This window comes from Staurois parvus, unplaced genomic scaffold (genome assembly GCF_062004578.1).
Source record: "Staurois parvus isolate SC_StPar_1 unplaced genomic scaffold, SC_StPar_1.0 ptg000009l, whole genome shotgun sequence".
Lineage (NCBI taxonomy): Eukaryota > Metazoa > Chordata > Amphibia > Anura > Ranidae > Staurois > Staurois parvus.
In genome coordinates this window covers 11,583,639-11,607,397 of record NW_028317805.1, presented here as the reverse complement: position 1 = coordinate 11,607,397, position 23,759 = coordinate 11,583,639, and the positions used below count along the sequence as shown (strand labels likewise).

Genomic DNA, 23,759 nt, shown 5'->3' with positions numbered 1-23,759 from the left:
AGGGCTCCACCTGGAAGACTGGAGTCAGGAGGGCTCCACCAAGGAGAGGTGGAAGTCAAAAGCGGCAAGGAGCTGCTTGTGAGTAGCTGTGTGCTAGTGGCCAGCTGTGTGCGAGAGCCATGTTTTTGAAAGAGTCTGCAGGAGACAGACACAAGCCTGAAGAGGAAGGCCAGTGGAAGATTGTGTATATCTGAGAGAGCCAGGAGGCTGAATTTTGAATGTGGATGATAGATACCCCTGTGTGGGAAACTTCTGATGTTTTGAACTTTCATTTAAATAAAAGTGGGCTAAAAAGACCTTAAAAAAGAAAGCGAGTTGCTGTGTGCGTTTAACCAAGCTCTACCATTTGAAGCGAGTTCCCACACATGTTACAAATATATTTCACCCTCTTGTGCCAGTCCTTCATTGCTGGGTTCTCCTGTGAACACCATTGCTTTAGAATAAGTCCCTTTCTTGCATTCAATAGATGGAGCGTAAGCAATTTCTTATATTTTTGTTTGAATGTCCAGTACTGTGGAACAAGTATACCCATGGGTCTTTGGGGAGACTTTCCCTACTTATATCCTGTATTAACTTTGCTACCTGTTTCCAAAGTTTTTGTATTTTTGGACACTCCCTCCAGATATGTGCCATAGCTCTTTACATTACAAACTTTTCCGGTTGATATTTATGTGTTCTACTAGGTGTAATTTACCATCTCGCCAAACATTTTATTTAATCTCTACCTTGTTTATATCTATTGATGGAGCACCTGCCAGTTTCAACACTTTTTCTCCCTGTTGTTCACTCAAGGCCACCCTAAGTTCTTTTTCCTCTTCTCTAAATATGTGGAATTTTGGGCTCCAGCATTATAGAAAGTATCTTATAAATCTGGGAGATAAAGTACTTTTGGGCACTCTCTCAAAAGGAAATAACTTTTCCATTGCTCTTATTGGCTTTCTTAGGGATGATATAAAGTGTCTCAACTAGGGTTGCCACCTAATCCCTTTAAAACTGAATACATATTAATTACACAGGTTCTGAGGCAAATTTATTGCCGACAAGGCACCGAGTTTAATTAGCACATTACTCAGTCACAGAACCTGTGTAATCAATATGTGTTCGGTTTTAAAGGGATGAGGTGGCAACCCCAGTCTCAAATGGCAGTGCCTCCATTCATCCAACATAAAAGTGGCCCACTTGTGCCTTAATTCCTGAATTGTGAATATCTCTCTTCCCCTAAGAGAATGGCTTGAAGAGAATCATGTTTAATAAATGTACACTATTCAGCAAAATGCTGTAACTGGGCCACTGTAAAATACAACTTGGCATGTGAAACCACCAGACCTTCTTTTATTTTTTGGCAACTGTAAGGCTGGGCTGTTTTCCTTTCAAAAACAAGGTCCGAAAAAGAGAGTCAATCTTTTTGAAGTGTTTGAGTATTCTGAATAGGGGAGTTTTGAAGAATATATAGTAGTTGTGTAACCCACAATTACAACGTCTTAAAATGATAAAATGTTGCCACAGGAATACAATGGAACCATAGCTTTTAAAACATGTTGCCATGCTGGTGTCATGATCTGAAAAAAAGTTGGGTTGTCGGAGTCTAAAGTGTTCTTCTTACCTTCCTCAGTCTTTCTCTTCCTTCCTGGTCTGCTGCTTGTTCTCACCACTAGCAGGCAGTGCTGAGATATCACAAAAGTGATATAAAGACATGCTTCTCATATGATTTCCATATGAACCATTTTATTGACCAGCAAATGAACTCATCTGTCAACTAGTGGTTTAATCGAAGACCAACCTCTGATATATATATATAAGAGGCAGCACCTCTTCATCAGAGCCAACTCCATCAGATTAGATGACATTTTATAGCTTTCATCAATTCAAAGCACTCTATGAATAGATCAAAGGTTGATGAATGAAAGGTTTGCCTGACCCATTCATAGAGTGCTTTTCATTGACTGAAGATAAAGCAGAGCTTCTATGATTGGAGAAGAGGGACAGAAAGGGAGGGCAAAGTTGGCACTCATGACCAGTGCCTGTGACCGGTCCAGTCAATTATATTAACCCCCCTCAGCACCAGAAAATTATGGCTATAGGGATATGGGGGTTGGGGCAGAGGACTTTGCAGACTGGCCAGCAGCATAAAGGACACTTCACACTTGCAGTGTTATTAAACCCACAACAGTAAAATCAGTCTGTACATGCAGTAACCCATTCTTGCTATACTAACCGTGGAACCTAAGGGGTTAATCCTCCACATTTTTTAAAAAGGCCATTTGATCCTGTTTTCTGTGCCTCTTCTCTTTTTCAGATGTCCACCCGATAAGACAGACTGAACCCGTAGCCACATGCACATGCTCAGTTTAGTGTGTATTGCTAGAGAAGTTTTTTTTTTCCCTTGGAGAGTGCATGTGATAAGCACAGGGCCAATCAACACTGTCCAGAGGGTCAAGGATTTTGTTTCCTCCTAGAGCAGAAAGAAAACTCCTCCTACAAGCTTTAACTGCTGATGAGAAAAGGTATTTAGCAGTTTATATTTACTATAATAATTGCATTTCCATGTTCTGTGTACAGAATATAGAGTGAATGCAGGGTTCTGGGTTTAGTAACACTTCAAAGTATCATCCCTTGTGCTGATTTAAAAAAAAGTAACTAAACCTATGCCTCCAATCTGCACAGCAGTACACTTGATTGGCCGTTTGTGCTGCTTCTTCCTCCTCGTCTCTCTGTGCTCTACTGAACAGGGACTGCAAGAGGCTGATAGCAAGTCAAATTTAGGTACCTAGACTGCTTTAATTTAAAAATAATTACATTTCAGGATGTAACTAGAAAAGCTACAATTTCTGGGGAAATTGTGTGAAGTATTCTTGCCTCCACCAGTAGTCTACAACTCACACTCTAGCTTTTGTCACTCTGCTGCCTGCTCACACACCTGGGTTCCTATGGCAACTCACTCTACAGCAAGGGCAGAGAAGAGCGGTTAAAAACAAACTGCTCCAACTTGCTCACTTCACTGGCGGTTGCCATCTTCAAACGGTCGTAGTTTAAAAATTATAAATTCTACACTGAAGAGCTTTATATTGTGAGAATCACAAGACCCAGACCTACATTTTGATGCATAGTATGTCTCTGATATAATAAAAATGAAGGCACAGTCACAGTTTAGAAATTGCCCTTCAAATCTGAGGTGGCTAGAGTGGAGTTTCAATGAATGTCAATGGGCGGCGTGAGTTGAAAACAAATAGTCATATTGTGAAACCTATCAGGACTATGGCTTAGCCGTGGACATTTTTAGTGGCAGCAGGGATAGCTGAACGTTTTGATATAAGATTTGTGTAGGTGGGTTTGAAAATGAGGGAGTGATAGCAGTTTAGAAATCATGTCCTGATTTTTCAGCTCACACTCTAGCTTTTGTCAGCTCCTCTAGTTTTGAACATTCCACCATTCATTCCTATGGGACCAATTTCACCACAAAAACGCAGATATTTTGTGAACCATTCGGTGAAACGTTCCATAAAGTAATAGCACACCAATCGGGAACAATTCGCACGTTTCGGGATATTACTGTGTATGTAGTGTAAAAACTGTGGGAGGGGTTAGGGTGGTAAATTTGACTATAATAATAAGAATATATATGTGAGATAACAGTAAGTGGTCTTGCCATGCAAGAACACTTAACAAGAAAAGCTACAATTTCTGGGGAAATTGTGTGAAGTGTTCTTGCCTCCACCAGTAGTCTACAAATGGAGTGGGCGGAGTAACTGGGTGGAGTGGCTTGAGTAACTGTTGTGTGGTTGGAGTGGCTGGAGTAACCGTGAAAAGGTTTTGTCAGCTCCCACTCTAGTTTTGAACATTCCGCCATTCATTCCTATGGGACCAATTTCACCACAAAAACACAGATATTTCGTGAACCATTCGGCGAAACGTTCCACAAAGTAATAGCACACCAATCGGGAACAATCCGCACGTTTCGGGATATTACTGTGTATGTAGTGTAAAATTGTGGGAGGAGTTAGGGTGGTGAATTTAGCTAGAATAATAAGAATATATATGTGAGATAACAGTAAGTGTTCTTGCCATGCAAGAACACTTAATAATGGTTACAGAGCATTGATTCATGTCTTATTTCTGCCCGGATTTTAGATTTATTGTAGCACCCTCCTAGTTAGCTAGGGGAGCTAGCAAACTATTTTTCCAGTCAGAAGGTTGAATAGCAGCCAGGGAGAATATTTAGAGGGGGGGGGGACAAATTTGTGTCAGGACTGAGAGGCTCTGCAGATCAGTTCTCCGATACCTCTCCCTGATCTAGAGACTTGGAGGAGTCTCTAGAACTCAGTGGGGATGGGTGAGGAGTTTCTGACCTGTATGCTTAAAAGATCTCAACCAATCCCCGGGTGGAAGATGTGAGAGCAAGAGCTGGAGTGTGGAGCCTGGAAGGGGGCCAAGGAAGGGGCCTGCCTCCAGGAAGAAGGACTGGAAAAAGGGAAAAGCTGAACCTCACTGGCCCCCTGAGAGAAGACCATCTAAGGAAAGTGCAAGCCCAACAGAGGGCCTGAAGGCAGCTAAAGACCTGCAACTTGCAGAAAAGGGACAGTGAGTACTTCTACACCCCCCCTGGACCGGAGTAGGGGAGAGGGCATTTGGATGGGAAACCTGACTAGCATCAAAGTGGCAGGTTCTAAATCCCCTTGTCCAGGGATTCCTCCAGACATCTGGATAGAGGAGACCTATCTGGGGTTTGGGGTGGTACCCAAGGAAGGGTTGGAAAGCTATCTAAAGAAGAGAAACCCTTCTGTGGACTTGTACATAGTTTCAGGAAATTGTCCTCAGTTTTACAGTTCCTTGAGCATCCCATGTATCCCTCATCCCCATCCAAGTTTATTACCCCTAAATAAAATCCAAAAAAAAGAGGTTCAAGGAAGCTTAATGTCTCTGGAGTGCAAGCCTGGAAGGAAATGCATGTTGCCTGGCTATGCAGGACTATAGGGGGACCCAAATCTTCAGAAACTCCTACGGGGGTAGTTCTATATTATCAACTAGTTTCTTTTTGCCCTAAATTTCTGTCCCATACAATCTCTGATAAAATTATTTCACAGGAAGACAGCAGCAAGTCAATAGCAATATAATGCTTAATATAAGCTAAGATAAATTAATTTGAAGGAAAAGGAAAAACAGAGTAACATGGACATCAGTGTTACCTGCAACTGTGAAAATGAGCCTGAAATAAAAGTTAATTTGGATGGTAAAGGCGGCGGTTCAACTGGCAGTAATATTTCTCATTTACCGTTAGAAAAGACTTGTCTACACTGCAGACCCAGCCAGTGAATGCATAAGGATTTATGGTGCTGCTCATTTTATTTGTTAGATGCATTTAAGCATTGTTCTCTTGCACAATAAAATGTCACATCTGATCAGTAAAACTGCCAAGATCAAAAACCCTTACACAGTCTGGTTGTTAAGCAAAATAAACTGTGAAGGGAGCCCACGGAAGGTTGAACAGCTGCAGAAATTGCCATCATGTGGCTTCTTGCTTGCAGCCGAGTGTCTTCAGTGGCTGACATGTCATGCTAAGACTTTTAGTTTAACTATAGATAAAGATATACAGTACATGGGAAAAAAAAAGTTTGTACTGAGGAGCTACATAAGAGCTTTAAGTAAGCCTGTACTTTGGCAACTCCGTGAATTGTTTATTAAAAGAGACCCTGTCACTACACCCAGTCAGCGCAACGTGACAGTGTCATGGACAGGGGCGGACTGACCATTCGAGCACTTGGGCACTGCCCGAGGGAAAGGAGTCAGTAGGAGGCCCCATGAAATGCCCGTTACCTTTTTTATAGGCTTTTATGGGTGTGCTTTGAGTGTGTGCAAGGACACAGGGGCCTCATGATCCCCTATTGCCCGGGGGCCCCATGAGTTGTCAGTCCACCCCTGGTCATGGAAAAGACATGGCCCCCTTCCTTTCATGGCCCACAGATATCTCTCAAGCAGTCCTCTGCTGCTCCTTGCTCTGTTGTAGCCACCAGCAAAATACCCTGCATTGGAGCCCAGAGGAAGCAGTGAGGTCACCCCATCCATCATGGGACAATGCTTAGACCTAGCAACTGGAAGCACCAGGTATTCTGTGCAAGATACAACAAAGAAAGGAACTGTAGGGGACCACTGGATAGGTAAGTAGTAGTGTGTTGGGAGAGACTTTACACAGGCACTGTAACTTTGTCCTGAAAGTCTAAATGTCCCCATACCTTAGGCTTCTCTTCTGTTCATTCACTCACTGCCCTGTTCACTGGAATACCTCAAAAAAAAAAAAATGCAAGTTCCCAAGTCAAGCTGGCTAGCATTTACACTGAACTAAAGACCCCATCTGTACCCCACCATACAACAGTACTGAGGTCTGGTGTTTAGCTACCTGGATACCCAGTGTGGGTGCAAACGGAAACTATTAAACAACAGGGTTATGAAAAATGTCACAGTCCACTTTCTCTGAAACCAATGTGCTCACCCTGACATTGTCCGCCAAATTTTTACAATGCTTGATTTCTGTCTGCTGTTGCCACACTGAGTGTATTCAAGAGATACAACCTGGGAGCTGTCCATAGCAAAGCCAAGCAGCCCTTGTGGGATGCTTTGGTGAACTGGCGATTCCTTACACCCCATGCCTCAGCACTCTTTAGGGCCTACATTCACCTTGTGACAACGAGTGTTCACTAACCCTGTGACAATAACACTGTGTATTTTCAGAATTTCTAAGTATACTGTGTCAGCCAGTGGTGTCATTAGCCCTGGGCAACCAAGTCATGTGCCCTGCATCTCTTGTGGGATGCCCCAGGTCCACTGCTTGACAGTAATATTTTTTATTTTAAAATTGTGGTGCTAAAGTGGCAATTGACGGCCCATATGCATAACCCCTCCACTCTTTTATACTACTGACTCCTGTTCTCTGCATTACCTATCCCTAGCTCCTGCACTTCACGTGCCACACACTCCTGACCCATGAAATTTATGTTGTGCATTTTATACTCCTGACCCTTACACAGAGTGCATTACATACCTCTTTCCCCTGCACTCTTTATGCTATTTTATACATTGTATACTTTTGATCAAAGTGTTTGTTGTCCTAATAGAAGCCCACTAGTCATCAATAAGTTTAATGAAGTTATTTTTAAGGTAGGCTGCTTGCAGAAAAGCATGGAAGATTTTCTTTTCTTTTTTTTTTTTAATTGATCGTGCTGGTGTTTATGCATCTCTGTGAAATTCTCTCTTAAATGATAAGTTCACCTTTGTAAAAAAAAAATAATAATAACAAATGTACATCTTTTTTGCAGGTAAAAAAATGTGCATTTATTATGATTTTTTAACTAGGAGCCTGCAAAGCATTGCACCCATGATCAGCAGATCATAGGTGCAATGCAGGACTCCTGCAGACTGTCAGTGTTAACTGCCTGCTTGTACCTCGTTTGAGCAGGCAGTTACATAATGACAGGAAGAATCAATGAACTGCATAGAGTGCTCAACAGTGCCCTGATAGTTCATTAAGAACTACAAGTCAACAGCTGCAAAGGCTGTCGGTACATGTAGTTCTCCCATTCACAGAACTCTGTGAATGAATGAGGAGCTGAAATGGCTAAAGCCTCGCACCACCATGTTTTTGTAAATATTGTGACAGTGAATTTGGGGTAATAATCCTGGGCTTGTTGTCACTAAAGGCAGAGGGTTGGGGAGAGGCTGCAGCAGTGAGAACATGTTACACATTCCACATGCAACATGTTCTTAATGATGACCTTATCCTTTAACCACTTCCTGCCCGCCATATAAGGAAATGACAGGTGCATGTCAGCTGTCTTGTTCTGGGAGGACATCATAGGACATCCTCCACTCTAACCACGGCACAGCAATCGGTGGTGCGCATTATCCCTGGGACACAGCGGATCAAAGTAAAGAGCCGATGACACCGGCTCTGTCATGTGAACAGCTGTGTCCAATCACAGCTGATTGCATGTAAACAGGAAATTCCAGTTATCGGCAGTCCTCTCCTCATGCTGACAGCGCGTGAGGAGAGCCGATAAGTGGCATCCCACAGAGGGGATATCTACACTGATCATCAGGGCATTGATGATCAGTGCTCTGATGATCAGTGTAGCCCCATCAGTGCCACATATCAGTGCCCATCAATGCCACATATCAGTGCCCATCAATGCCACATACCAGTGCCCCATATCAGTGCCTACCAGTGCACATCAATGCCACATATGCCCATCAGAGCTGCCTTTCAGTGCCAGCTATCAGTGCCAGTCAGTGCCACCTATCAGTGCCAGTCAGTGCTGCCTAACAGTTCCAATCAGTGCAAGTCAGTGCCGCCTATCAGTGCCCATCAGTGCCGCCTATCAGTGCCATATATGAGTGCTGCCTTGCCTTGGTAGGCAAGTGGTTAAAATCATATTTTGTAGATATGAGGACTCTGGTATTTGTATAGCATGCATACATCATGTAGGCTTAACCATGCCCCCTATTAGTGCAATTTGGCAAACTTCTTAGTATAAACAATATGCAATAAATAATATTTTAAACCCCTTGTTCTGTTAATAGACATGCATGAAGGGAGACAGATTTACTTTATTACCCATGCAGCACTGCCACTGACCAGCAAGGGATAGAGGATGAGGTATAGCACTGGCCCTGACCAGCAATACGGGGTGTTAACAGCACTGCCACCAACCAGCAGTTCAGAGAAATGGGAGAGTTAACAGAGCTGGCACTGACATCCATTTTGGGGGTTATTTTTACAGCCACTGAAATCAATGCTGGATACTATTATTGTACTAAAACAAATGTTGGGTGTTATTACTGCACTTGCTGACACATGATGGTGGTTTTTATTGCATCCACTAAGGCCAATGGTGGGGTTATTACTGTGGTCACCAACACCAATGTTGAGGGTTATCACTGCTGCTACCACTGACGCCAATACTGGTGGTTATTATCGCTGCCACCGACACCAATGCTAGAGATTATTATTGCAACCACTGACACAAACGCGAACGGTTATTATTGCAGCCATTGACACCAATCCTGGGAGTAAATTTACTGACACCAGTGTGCGATGCAGTATATTACAAAAATGCAGCAGTATGAAGAATGTCTATTCTGTACAGCCCATTAATTTTCAATGGACAGTCTACCTTCATGCAATGCATTTCAGTGCATGAATACATGCTTCTATTGTGAGCTCCCCTGAGGGTGTTGGGTGTCACACCTGAGGCTATCTATAATTTTAAAGTTGACCACCATTACTATAGAGCATGTTATAAGAGGTGTAGGAACACCAAAAACTCCAACAGGTATTAAATCAAAACAACAAACTATGTTTCAAGGTCTGACTACTGCAGCCCCTTAGAGAGGTTAGAATCGAGAAGATGATTTATTACAATAGACTCCACTCCAAGTGAATGTCACATATGGCTGGAATGGCCTTTCAACATATATATGGAAATATCCGTACTTGGGAATGTAATTTTTCCCTCAGGGAACAAAGCAATCCCCTCGTATTGCAGTGATATCTCACTTTCAAAAAATTCTCCACTATATCTTGAAGTGCGGTGACTAAATCGACCAAGACTAGATCACTCGTCTCCAGCTGCTGCAAACAGGAGAGGTCTGCCTGCCTAGGGCCACCCTTATGAGTGATAAACTAATTAGCCAATTGTTCCATCCGTCTATCAAATTCATAAATTTCCTCTTGTGTTTCAGTTTCTACAACTAGCAAGAGATAAGACAATGCTTTTAATCCAGGGAACTGGGCACCTTCTGTTGTATACATAATATGCATTAAGTAATTGTAGAGAAACACAGTTTATTTGCCTGTGACATGCCCATGGTGCATTGCTTACCCTTTGTAAATAATCTTCAGAGTATTGTAAAGTGTCATTCGGAGAAATGCCTGAGAGGTTATAATTCTGTCTGCAGGATCCAGAAGCCAGATTCATATGTTCAGCTTTGTAAAAGAGGTGGCGGCTTGTAGAATTAGCCTGTGGCTCCAGGACATATGCTTGGTTTTCAAGTGTAATTAATCCCCTGAAAATAAACAAACAACGCTCTCATTGATGTACATGTTTAAATATTCATATACAATGTTCAGATACATGCCATACATGCCTTTTGTAAACCCATACCTATAGTAGAAGTAAACATAAAACCGTTATATTATGCAAAGCATATGGCAAACGAGGAGTGCCTTAAAAGGCCATTATCACTCTGGAGAAATGTACAGTCATAACCTCATGTAAAATACAAAGATCTGCAGTGAGCTTACAGTAAACAGCAGTTGTACCTTCTTCTAAAAATATGAAGAAGTGTGTCAAAAAATGCAACAATCTTTCATTCTCGACTCAGCACTGCATAAAAAGCAAACTGATAAAACTCCAAGGCCTTTTCCACACTGAGCAGAGTGGGATGGATGTCCCATCCATACCCGATCAGTTTATGCAGAGTGGACACCTACAGACGGGGCGGACTGACAACTCATGGGGCCCCCAGGCAATAGGGGATCATGGGGCCCCTGTGTCCTTGCCCACACTCAAAATTGCCTTTAAAAAAGGTACCAGGGGCATTTCATGGGGCCCCCTACTGACCCCGGGCCCTCAGGCAGTGCCCGAGTGCTCGAATGGTCAGTCCGCCCCTGCCGGCAGACCACGTTTATCAGGTCCGGCTGAAAAACAGACAGGAGGACCGGATTGGAACACCCATGTGAAAGGGCCTAACACTTTCCTATTTTATCCAAAACCAAAGAAGCTGGAGTTCAGTTTTAAAGCAAGACTCCAACTGTAACTTTGTAAGAAAAATTGGAGGGAATTACTGAAGCATCCAGTGCCATTACTATTGCAAGTGGTATGCGCCACAGTAACAAAGCAGATAGACAAATTTCAGGTCTGTCTCTGCCACCTGTGCCAGTTTATATTTCAGAGGAAATAAAAACTAGTGCAAAGTCTGCACCTATTTGACAAAGTGACTATGGAAGTTTTCAGTATAGAAAACTGCTGTAGATCCCTACCAGATCTGGTCTGGTGTACGGGATGTGAAATGTCAGAAGACAGCTCACATGCCTCTCTGCCTATGCAGTGACTACACTGCATGAGCAGAGCCTGTAGGGTTAACAGCCTTCATCCTCCATCCTTCTCTCAGCTGAGGGGTGGGTTGGGGCATGGTGTGCAGGCAGAGGGATTCAGAGGATGCAGCTCCACCTGAACTGCGCTGTGCCATGTTTGACTTGAAAAGGTGCCTTAAAGGATCCTGGACAGGTAGCAGCAATGGAAGAAGCTGCAGGCTGATTGTCCAGTTTCAAAGTGGTGCACACCATGTTACATAGTTAGTCTGGCTGAAAAAAGACAAAAGTCCATCCAGTTCAACCATTAAAAAAAGTTATAATCCTACACCCACAGTTGATCCAGAGGAAGGAAAAAAACCCCCCAGCAAAGCATGATCCAATCATGCTTTGCAGGCAATCGGATATTCCATGGATCAACTTTATCTATAAATGTTAGTATCCAGTTAAATAATGTGTATCTAGGAAAGAATCCAGGCCTTTTTTAAAGCAATCCACGAGCTGGCCAGAACCAACTCTTGAGGGAGTCTATTCCACGTTTTCACAGCACTTAAGGTGAAGAAACCTTTCCGTGTTTTGAGATTAAATTTCTTTTCCTCCAGACATAAAGAGTGCCCCCTTGTCCTCTGTGATGACCTCAGGGTGAATAGCTCTACACCGAGTTCACTATATGAACCACTGATGTATTTATACATGTTGATCATATCCCCATTAATCTCCTCTTCTCAAGAGAGAATAAATTCAGTTCCTCTAATCTTTCCTCATAGCTGATCTCCTCCATGCCTTTTATCAATTTGGTTGCCCTTCTCTGTAGTTTCTCCCATTCCTCAATGTTCTTTTTGTGAATTGGTGCCCAAAACTGCACTGCATATTCCAGATGAGGTCTTACTAAAGATTTGTACCGGGGTAAAATGATATCTCTCTCTCTGGAGTCTATACCTCTTTTAATACAAGAGAGAATTTTGCTCGCTTTAGAAGCCACAGCTTGGCATTGCATGCCATTATTAAGCTTGTGATCTATCAGAACTCCCAGATCCTTCCCCACCATTGATTCCCCCAGTTGTACCCCCCTAGTATGTATGATGCATGCATATTCTTAGCCCCCAAGTGCAGAACCTTACATTTATCAACATTAAACCTCATTTGCCACATAGTTGCCCAATTAAACAGTGCATTGAGGTCAGCTTGTAAATTGAAGACATCCTGTAAGGACGTTATTCCACTGCACAGCTTGGTGTCATCTGCAAAGACTGAAATGGGATTTTTAGTCCCAGACCCTATGTATAGATGACAAACAAGAGCCAATGATTAGCAGCATAGTAGTTTAATGGTTAGTAGCACGTCACGTGGGCTGGTACAGGAACATCCCCCAAGGTTGATTGGCCAAGGGCTTAAGTCCATATTTCCATATTTCAATAAATTGAAGATCTAGAGATATGGATGGTGTGATTTGTACGGAGCAGGTTCCATCTGCCTGGCGAATTGCGAACTTTCTTTGCCCCAGTCACAGGATAAATCGTGGTAAAAGTTTTATTTCTGTTTTTATTCCCTTTTTATTTTATAGTGAATATCCAATTGTGTATGTCTTTTTGTCTTTTTTTGTATTTTCTTTCTTTTTTCTTTGTACATATTTAATGCACTGCCCACTTTTGGGATATTAAATCACAAAATTAATAAGTGACTTCTGTGTAGTAAATAGGGCTCATATCCCTGGAGAGATTGTTGTAATGTAGTGTTTATATGCTCGGTCTAAGCTCATTGCCAATCGGTATGCAATTGCACTGTGTGTTGGCAGATTGCATGCAGATTATAAAGAAGTAGATCTGCCAGATGGAGATCTGTGTGTGGTGGCCCAGAAGACTGCGGACAAACTGTTTGGTGGTGGCAAGCTACCATTTGTTGTGTGTCTGGTGTGTAGGTGTATAGACAGTGGAAGGGTGACTAACACCAGGGTTCTAGCTTATAGGATAGCTGGAGGAATCCTAGAATGGTGTGCCAATTACCAGACTTCTCCCCAATCCTTTGAGTGCACCAGATTGTATATAAGATTCATATCTGCCTGTGTGTGGTCAGCCAGCTAGATTGGAGTGGATTAATATTGAGTTCGATTGGGACTTAATATTGAGTTCGATTTGAACTGTTTTATTAGTGATCGTTAAATTTCTTATGCTGGTTTAATTTGTTAAGTATTAGAAGTGAGAGTTCATGCATGATTACAAGGGAGTGATTTATTCTTATTTTTATATTTTTTCATTATATATTTTTTATTATATTTTATATTTATCCCTGTATTGGTGATTTTTTTCCCCCTTTTTATATATATATTTTTTTCCTTATTCTATATATATTTTTTCCTTATTCTATTAACATATTATTTTTCTTTATATATATATATAATTTTTCCCATTTTTTATAATTTATTTTATACTAATGGGGCATATCTTGTGCATATGGACATGTGTTTAGGATTTTATTCTTACCTTTTTTATTAAAGTATGTGGTTTTCCGCATCTATTTTAATGGTTTTTCCACAATTAATATGCCTTGTATTGGTATGTATTAATTGCCTGGTTCACTTTCAGTTATAAGCGTTTTTTTTGCCCTACTGTGAGTATCAGATCCAATAGGAGAATGCTTTTGTACACTGAACTACGAAAATATGGCCGCGATTGTACCGCCTATCCTTTCCGATTGGTGCGGTCCCCGGCCTTTATAAGGAAGTACTGTCGGCCAATCACGCTGTCCTGACGAAGTCACGAGTTACGTGACGCAACGCGTCGACGGCAATAGCGTGGTGACGTACTTCCGGTGTGACGCCATCTTGGAACACCTTTTGATCATGCTGTACACTCAGCTTACTGAAAGGATCTGATAACAGGCTGTTGTTATGTGAGTGTATATATCTTCTTTTTTTTGGCTTATTGTCGCCTCTTTGCCATTAAAAGCAGTAATACACTATGAGGATTGTGTTTCTTTCCTCATTTATGAGCATATGAGCTTTTGACATCTGAGGAGGGTGTATTTTGTTTGCCCATTGGTCCGGCTGGATACTGTCCATGTTCATGTGATGACTGCCCATACCATCTCATCTGAGGAGCTACTGGTTTGAGGGATCCAGAGGTGATCTACATTTGCTTTTTGGCCCTGTGGGGTCAGAGAGTGGAGGTGAGAGGCCATTGCAGCCATACTACCTGGGATCACGTTTGGAGTGTGCTGTGATTCACCTGCACATCTTAGAAATATGAACTGTGGACACTTTACTTTGCACTTAGCCACTGCTATTTATCTGTGAGGGGTCACGGTCTCCTTCATATCCTCATGTAGATTGGGGTCATTTGGTATTTTGTTTATTTATACGTATCTTTACTATTTTATATTTATTGAGTTTATTTTCTATTTTAGCGCTGCATCATTTTTATATGCATTTCTTTTATTGTCCTTTTTTTGGTATGGGATAGATGCTGGCTGCTTTTTAGTTAAGTGCATCATTTATCATAAGAGCGCAGGAGGATATATATATATATATATATTTTTATTTGTGTATTCCTACCATCCTACTTTCTGCTGAAGATTATGGATATTTTTGGATTCATTGATAGTAGACCCATCAACATTGAGGAGGTTTTTTCTAAATCTCCCAATGATCTCAACAGTGACCTAGATACTCAGTTTAGGAGACTAGGTCACCTTATGGAGAAAAAAGTTACCACTTGGTGGGATATGATTACGCATGAGAGATACCTCAAGGATAAATTAGTACCTAGACGTCTAAGATGGGACGTCCCCATCAGTGATGGGTTATTGGATACGGAGGATAGGGATGAGTGGTTTAATTTTTTCCAAGAAAGAGGGTTAGAATTGGTCAAATTCCTCATTAAGAGGAAACAGAAGAAAATGAAACATCTAGATGCATTGATTTCTGACATCAAATGTAAATTAGACCCCCTCAAAGACAATCCTGAGGTTAATAATCTTACAAATAGATTATATAAGGACTTGGAAAGAGTAAACCAAGAGGTAAAATGCTGAAAGATCAAGAAATATCATAGAGATCTTAATGACTTCCATAAAGATCAGGTTTTTAAGTGGCAAAATACCCTGGCCGAGACCGAAGTAGCATCGATTAGCACTACACCAATTAAAGAAATTAGATTCACTACCAATCAAGGATTTTCGAAATCTCCAAATAATGGTTCAAAAACCCCCCACAACTATCCATCTAATCGACCTATGAACTATACCCCTAAGAAAGGGTGGCAACCACGTAATGGTGGTACATTTAAGAAAAAATCTTTCAAAAAGGGCAAACAATGGAAAAATAATTACATACAGGGAAATGATTACCAGCAACCCTATTATGAATTTCCTAGACGTAATCATGATATACCCCTTAGATATAATCATCATTCGTATGAAGCCCCACCCCGATCATATCATGGACCTTCATATGGAAGAAGCCCTGGTCCATATTACGATCGGGGGAATTATCATCATCCCCAGACTAGTAGTCCAATACCTACGTTTAATCGGTATGAACCATTGAGAACTCAATATACCGAACCCTCGAGATCTCATCAGAATGAAGGTTTTTTAGAGAGGGGCAGAACCAACCTCAGCCCTGTTTGGAGAAGTTTCAACAGAGGAGGGGATGCAGAGGGGGTTGGAAGGCCCAAAAGAAAAAGAGAGTTGTAGGTGAAGGGGTGTTCAATCTTAGCCCAGTCACACTTACTACCGAAGAGCTGTTAGTGTTAGATAAAGGTCTGAAATATGCCCCTCCTATAGCCGCTAATGGTTTCAATGTGTATGTAGATACTCTCAAATATGTTAGAAAACTTAACATTAAGAAACATTTTTTTGGTTTGCCGGGAGCCAAGAATGTTATATCGAGTGCCAGCAGTGATGCTTTTATCCATACTGGATTAAGGAATAAATCTTTATTTAATCCCCAGGTGGCCAATAATAATCAAATAGAGGTTTTTAAAAAAAATGGTTAATAAGGATATGAAGAATCTTAATTTTGGGAAAGTGGGGCAAAATAAAGCATTATATATTGAACAGCAGAGGCTGTCTAAAAGGGACAATATAGTTATCAGACCCGCTGATAAAGGGGGGAGTATAGTGATACTTTCTAAGGAGTATTATGAAAAGGAATTGGAATCCCAATTAGGGGATACCACTACGTATCTCCCTTTATCAAAAGACCCCACACATCAATTTAGAAAGGACCTTGTAACATTGGTTAAGAAAGGAAAGGATAATAAGATATTAAATAAAAAAGAAGCTCTATATCTAGTCCCAGATGTATGCAGATTACCAGTTATCTACACTCTACCGAAGATGCACAAAGACCCTTTGAATCCACCAGGGCGACCCATTGTCAATGGGATACAATCTGTTATGTCTAGGATGGGCCAATATATCGATACATTTCTTCAACCCCTGGTTACTAAAACTAGGGCCTATCTGAGAGATACCAAGCACCTTATACAATTATTAGATGGCATTAATAGTAATGATGGTATTTTGTTTGCCAGTGCAGATGTGTCTGCTCTATATACCATCATCGACCATGAGGATGCAGTGGACTCAGTAGGATGGGGTATTAGAGTATATAGTGACCTTCAATGGTCACAGAGGAAATTTGTCTTGGAAAGTCTAGAGTATTGCCTCTCCCACAACTACTTCTGGTATAAAAAGCAATTCTACAAACAAATGAAAGGAGTGGCTATGGGGGCAAGGTTTGCCCCCAGTGTGGCCAACTTATTTATGGCCCACTGGGAAGAAGAGGCAGTATATCGTAATCCCCCTAGATAACTGCTCCTGTATAAAAGATATATTGACGATGTTGTCAATATTTGGGATGGATCGGAACCTGATTTATTGAATTTCTTAAATCAGTTGAATATCAATGATAGAAATATTAAGCTCTCGTGGGAAGTGAGCAGTACATCTATTAATTTTCTGGACTTATGTATCTCTATTAAAGACAACAATCTGCATACTAAAACTTTTTTCAGTCGATCGTAATGGATATATTCCATTAGATAGTTGCCATTTTCCCCCTTGGCTAATGAATATCCCGAAAGGACAACTGGTAAGACTTAGAAGGAATTGTACAGATATTAAGGACTATTATGAGCAAGCTAGTATTATGGAAGAAAGATTTTGTAGTAAATCCTAGAGAAATTATAAAAAATAAGATTGCCGAAGTGGGAATGATGGCAAGAAGTAATTTCCTTACGGATAAACCTAAAATAGAAGGTTTTGAGGATCATATGGCAATTATTCTGGACTTTACTAGTAATTATAAACATATAGAAAAAGTATTCAAATGATATTGGCCTATCTTAAAAACTGACCCTATCCTTTCGAAATTGTTACCTTCAACACCTAAATTTATATATAGGAAGGCCCCTTCGCTTAGGTCTAAATTGGTCCGTAATGTACTAGAGTTAAGAGTTTGAAAGTTACATTTCTTGATCAGAAAGGGTTTTTCCCGTGCAAAATATGTTATGCCTGTAAGGCCACAAAGGGTTTGAACCCTAGATTGAGTTCTTTTACAGCTACTAGCAATGGGAAATCCTTTCAGATTAAAGATTTTATATCTTGTAGGACGGAGGGGGTCGTGTATGTTCTCCAATGCGGATGTGGCCTGCAATATGAGGGACGGACAAAAAGGCCTTTGTGGGTTCGGCTGAGAGAACATGTCCAAAATATAAAGAAGGGTTTTCCTAAACATAATTTATCTAACCATTTCCGGCTTTGTCACAATCAAGATCCCTCCAGTCTGAGATTTTGGGGAGTCGAAAAATTTCAGAAACATTGGAGAGGGACTCATAAAGTGAGGTCGTTGAGTCAGGCGGAATCTAAATATATTTTTTTGATGGATACTTTTGCCCCTATGGGACTTAATATTGAGTTCGATTTGAACTGTTTTATTAGTGATCGTTAAATTTCTTATGCTGGTTTAATTTGTTAAGTATTAGAAGTGAGAGTTCATGCATGATTACAAGGGAGTGATTTATTCTTATTTTTATATTTTTTCATTATATATTTTTTATTATACTTTATATTTATCCCTGTATTGGTGATTTTTTTCCCCCTTTTTATATATATATTTTTTTCCTTATTCTATATATTTTTTTTTCCTTATTCTATTAACATATTATTTTTCTTTATATATATAATTTTTCCCATTTTTTATAATTTATTTTATACTAATGGGGCATATCTTGTGCATATGGACATGTGTTTAGGATTTTATTCTTACCTTTTTTATTAAAGTATGTGGTTTTCCGCATCTATTTTAATGGTTTTTCCACAATTAATATGCCTTGTATTGGTATGTATTAGTTGCCTGGTTCACTTTCAGTTATAAGCGTTTTTTTTGCCCTACTGTGAGTATCAGATCCAATAGGAGAATGCTTTTGTACACTGAACTACGAAAATATGTCCGCGATTGTACCGCCCATCCTTTCCGATTGGTGCGGTCCCCGGCCTTTATAAGGAAGTACTGTCGGCCAATCACGCTGTCCTGACGAAGTCACGAGTTACGTGACGCAACGCGTCGACGGCAATAGCGTGGTGACGTACTTCCGGTGTGACGCCATCTTGGAACACCTTTTGATCATGCTGTACACCCAGCTTACTGAAAGGATCTGATAACAGGCTGTTGTTATGTGAGTGTATATATCTTCTTTTTTTTGGCTTATTGTCGCCTCTTTGCCATTAAAAGCAGTAATACACTATGAGGATTGTGTTTCTTTCCTCATTTATGAGCATATGAGCTTTTGACATCTGAGGAGGGTGTATTTCGTTTGCCCATTGGTCCGGCTGGATACTGTCCATGTTCATGTGATGACTGCCCATACCATCCCATCTGAGGAGCTACTGGTTTGAGGGATCCAGAGGTGATCTACATTTGCTTTTTGGCCCTGTGGGGTCAGAGAGTGGAGGTGAGAGGCCATTGCAGCCATACTACCTGGGATCACGTTTGGAGTGTGCTGTGATTCACCTGCACGTCTTAGAAATATGAACTGTGGACACTTTACTTTGCACTTAGCCACTGCTATTTATCTGTGAGGGGTCACGGTCTCCTTCATATCCCCATGTAGATTGGGGTCATTTGGTATTTTGTTTATTTATACGTATCTTTACTATTTTATATTTATTGAGTTTATTTTCTATTTTAGCGCTGCATCATTTTTATATGCATTTATATAGATTGGAGTGGAGTCTCCCTCTAGTGGTGGCCAGAGGTAGTGCAGGCTGTGTAAGGGTATCACGGCCAATCTTATATACTCAAAGTAAGCCCCCCTTATTCCTTCTTTATCCCAAGTCACGGACCACGCCCCAGTTAGCTAGTCGCCGTGGGTGGGTGTTATTGTGACAGCAATGTGACTAATGCGGTGCCTTACCCCTGCCCTTCTCACCAACTTGTGACAAAGGGCCAGCCGATGTCACACCACACTGTCACTTGCGTAACAATACCACTTTCAGTTGCACCCTGTACTAAGATTTTCCAGCTCAAGGGACCACAATCTATGTGCCAGCAACCTGAGAGCAATTGCCACTGGGTTAAGTTAATTAGCAATTAACCTTTTAACCACTTGGCAACCACGGTATAGCCGAATGACGGCTACAGCACGGTTGTCTAGTTCTGGGAGGGAGTCATATGACGTCCTCCCAAAACGTGTCCTCCTGCGCGCCCACAGCGGTGCACCCCAGGTGATCTCCATGATCGCTGTGTCCTATGGACACAACTGATCACGTGATGTGGTAAAAGGCCTATCACAGCAGCCTTTTACCATATCATCAGCTGTGTCCAATGACACAGCAGATCACCAAGTAAATGCAGTTGCCGGAGCCACAGCGTGAGGAAAGTACTGCCAATAACCATCAATTGTCAGAAAACAGATCGGCACTGATGATCAGGGCACTAATGATCAGTGCCCAGTAGTGGCCACCCACCTGTGCCCAGCAGTGCCACCCACAAGTGCCAAGCAGTGCCATCCACCTGTGCCCATCAGTGCCACCCACCTGTGCCCAGTGACTAGCAGTGCCACCCATCTGTGCCCAGCAGTGCCACCCACCAGTGCCCCCCATCAGTGCTGCCCAGCAGTGCCACCCATCAGCACCCAGCAGTGCCGCCAGTGCCCAGCAATGCTGCCAGTCAGTGCCACCCATCAGTGCCCATCATTGCTGAATACCAGTGCAGCACCATCAGTGCCAGCTCATCAGTGCTGCCTATCTGTGCGGCCTCATCAATACACATCAGTGCAGCCTTATCAATGCACATCAGTGAAGGAGAAAAATTACCTGTTTGCAAAATTTTAGAATAGAAACAAAGAAAAACTTTTTTTTATTCAAATTTTTTGCTTTTTTTGTTTCTAACACAAAAAATAAAGCACCCAGTGGATATTAAATACCACCACAAGAAAGCTGTATTTGTGTGGGAAAAAATGATAAAAAGTTCATATGGGTACAATGTTGCATGACCGCGCAATTGTCATTCAAAGTGCCACAAACCTGAAAGCTGGCCTGGGCAGGAAGGGGGTATGAGTGCCCGGTAGCCAAGTGATTAAACTGCCACCACTGCCTTTTTACAGAGAAGGAGGAAACTCACAATCTTAGCAAAAACACTATGATTTTAGCATAGACGTTTGCAACACACACTGTCACCACAGACCGGTATATTCAGAGGATTATTATCAGTAGCACTGTTCCAGAGACAATGATTCTTTAGTTTGCATTAAAAGCCGTAGAGATAGTTTACCACTTTTCAAAATAGGGTTTATTAATGAAAAGGTCAAATGGTGCAATTACAATTTTTACAGAAAATGATGCTACAAAGACATAAAGAGAACAATACCACAACAGAGAAGGTAAAAATGGCGAATATGTGCAAAGTCCTGGTTTTAGCAGAGTCCAATTGACCAAGCAAAAACTATGCCGTGGCACTCAAGTCTGTTAAGCTGTTCCTTGATTGATGTTAAAAGAGAGCTTCCCTACCAGGTCCTGTCATTCCCTTTTCTGTGATATCAAAGGGGTGTCGCATGAGACAACTGTCCAATCATCCGCTTTAAGGGATGGGTGCTGGGAGGTCACAAAGTTTATGACCAAGTCTCAACTATAGTTTCATACTACTATTAATAACTTGGTTAGCACTTCTGCCTGGCAGTACTTGGGTCGTTGGTTTGAATCCCAACCACAGCACTACCTGCTTGGAGTTTGCATGTTCTCCCTGTGCTTGCGTGGGTTTCCTCCGGGGTACTCCAGTTTCCTTCCACACTCCAAAGACATTCTGGTAGGTTAATTGGCTCCTGTCTAAATTGGCACTAGTATGTGTATGTATGAATGTGAGCTAGGGACCTTAGATTGTACTCTCCTTGAGGGTTAGGGACTGATGTGAATGTACAATATATGTATGTAAAGCACTGCGTAAATTGTCAGAGCAATATAAATACCTGAAATATATTAAATAAATAAATAGCCTAGTCTACAGCCATGGAAGCAAAAGGATTCTGTGTCTGTGCTGCAGAGAAGACATTTACACAGACATGGATGCAGGAGAGCCTCCCATTGCAGAACATAGAGCAGCCACTGAGGATGTGCACTGCCAGAGGCTCTCTAGACCAGTGTAGGATTGTGGGAGGTTTAGTTTCTACAGACCAAACTGGTTTTAAATTATAAAAGGAAAATATTTCAGCTCCCAGCAGTACTGTGGTGGAGAAGAGGGGGAGCGTTGTAACTTTCCCGGGCTGAGGAGAGGAAGAAAGGATGACTTGCAGAGAAAGAGAGGCTGCAAGGGGACCATTACACCTCAGCAAGAGACATAGTAGCAGCCATTTCAGAACATCAGAGGATGCCCTGGATGCTAGTTGAGCCTGCTGCTTAATTAAGGAGTCGGATGCTGAGGACAATGACCAGGGTACACTTTGCCAGTGAGCAGCAGCAGATCCCCTACTGACACAGAGTGGAGAGAGGCCACTGACCAACCCTGCATTACACCTTGATAAAAGAGACATTTCCTTCAGCACTCCACCATAATGATTGGGCCCCAACAAACTGGCCAGCAGAGGAGATATGGTAGCATATTACTGACTGCTGAACTGTTACTGTGATATATATATATATATATATATATACACACACACACACACACACACACACACAGTTGTGCTCAAAAGTTTACATACCCTGGCAGAAATTGTGAAATGTTGGCATTGATATTGAAAATATGACTGATCGTGCCAAAAAATGGCTTCATATGAGCACCACCGCTCATATGAAGCCATTTATTCTCAAATAGTTGTTTGGCTCCTTTTTAAATCATAATGATAACAGAAATCACCCAAATGGCCATGGTCAAAAGTTTACATACCCTGGAATGTTTTACCTTGGTACAGACACACAAGGTGACACACAAAGGGGTAAAATACCAATTAAAGGTTAATGTCCCACATCTGTGGATTTTTAAATTGCAATTAGTGTCAGTGTATAAATAGACAATGAGTTTGTTAGATCTTACGTGGAAGCACTGACTAGGCTAGATACTGAGCCATGTGGATCAGAACAGAACTGGCAAAAGTCCTGCATAACAAGGTAATGGAACTTTATAAAGATGGAAAGGGACATAAAAAGATGTCCAAAGCCTTGAATATGCCAATCAGTACTGTTAAATTACCTATTAAGAAGTAGAACGTTCGCGGATCTCTTGATACCAAGCCAGGGTCAGGTAAACCAAGAAAGATTGCAGCCATAACTGCCAGAAGAATTGTCTGGGATTCAAAGAAAAACCCACAGGCAACCTCAAAAGAAATACAGGCTGCTCTGGAAAAAGATGGTGTGGTTGTTTTTAAGGAGTACAATACGGCGATACTTGAAAAAAAATTAGATGTTTGGTCGAGGTGCCAGAAAGAAGCTTTTACTGCACCAATGCCAAAAAAAAGCCCAGTTTCAATATGCCTGACAACACCTTCACATGCCTAAGCAGGTCTTTTTGTGTCATTGATGCAGTAAAAGCTTCCTTCTGGCACCTCGACCAAACAGCTCCTTTTTGTTCAAGTATCACCATAGTGTACTCCTTAAAAACAACCACACCATCTTTTTCCAGAGCCACTTGTATTTCTTTTGAGGTTGCCTGTGGGTTTTTCATTGAATCCCGGACAATTCTTCTGTCAGTTATGGCTGCAATCTTTCTTGGTCTACCTGACCTTGGCTTGGTATCAAGGGTATGCAAACTTTTGAGCACAACTGTATATGTGTATGTGTATATATATATATATATATATATATATATATATATATATATATTACTCCTCTAGCTTAATCATTGCGGTATAATTCTCTTACAGTTTAACCATTGCAGTATATTTATTTGCTGTTTACCCTGTTGCAATTTACTTCTTGCTATTACTTAATCAGTTGCTGTGTCATTCTGTAATTTTCCTTTAAAACATGCTAGTTGTTGCAGTTCTGCATCGTTCAGATGTCTATATAGTATTATTACCACCTGGTATGAATGACTGACCCCCTCAGTATTTTCACGTGTCTAAAAAGTTACTAATTCTCTGGAGCAGTTGTTGTAAATTTAGTTAATTTGTGCACATGTGGCAACTTTGAAAAATATTCTTTATTTGCTACTCTGCAGATTCCAAGCTAATGATCCATTATTAGG

At 41.3% G+C, this 23,759-nt stretch overlaps 1 protein-coding gene across 1 annotated transcript in view; it reads right to left on the bottom strand.

Moving 5' to 3' along the window:
* The window catches only part of ADAM12 (ADAM metallopeptidase domain 12), a 749,844-nt gene that overhangs the window by 304,142 nt on the left and 421,943 nt on the right, over positions 1 to 23,759 (bottom strand). The window contains exon 6 of the mRNA XM_089669609.1: positions 9,870 to 10,053. Within this exon, the coding sequence (XP_089525735.1) occupies positions 9,870 to 10,053 (184 nt within the window). The remainder of the gene's footprint in view (positions 1 to 9,869; positions 10,054 to 23,759) is intronic.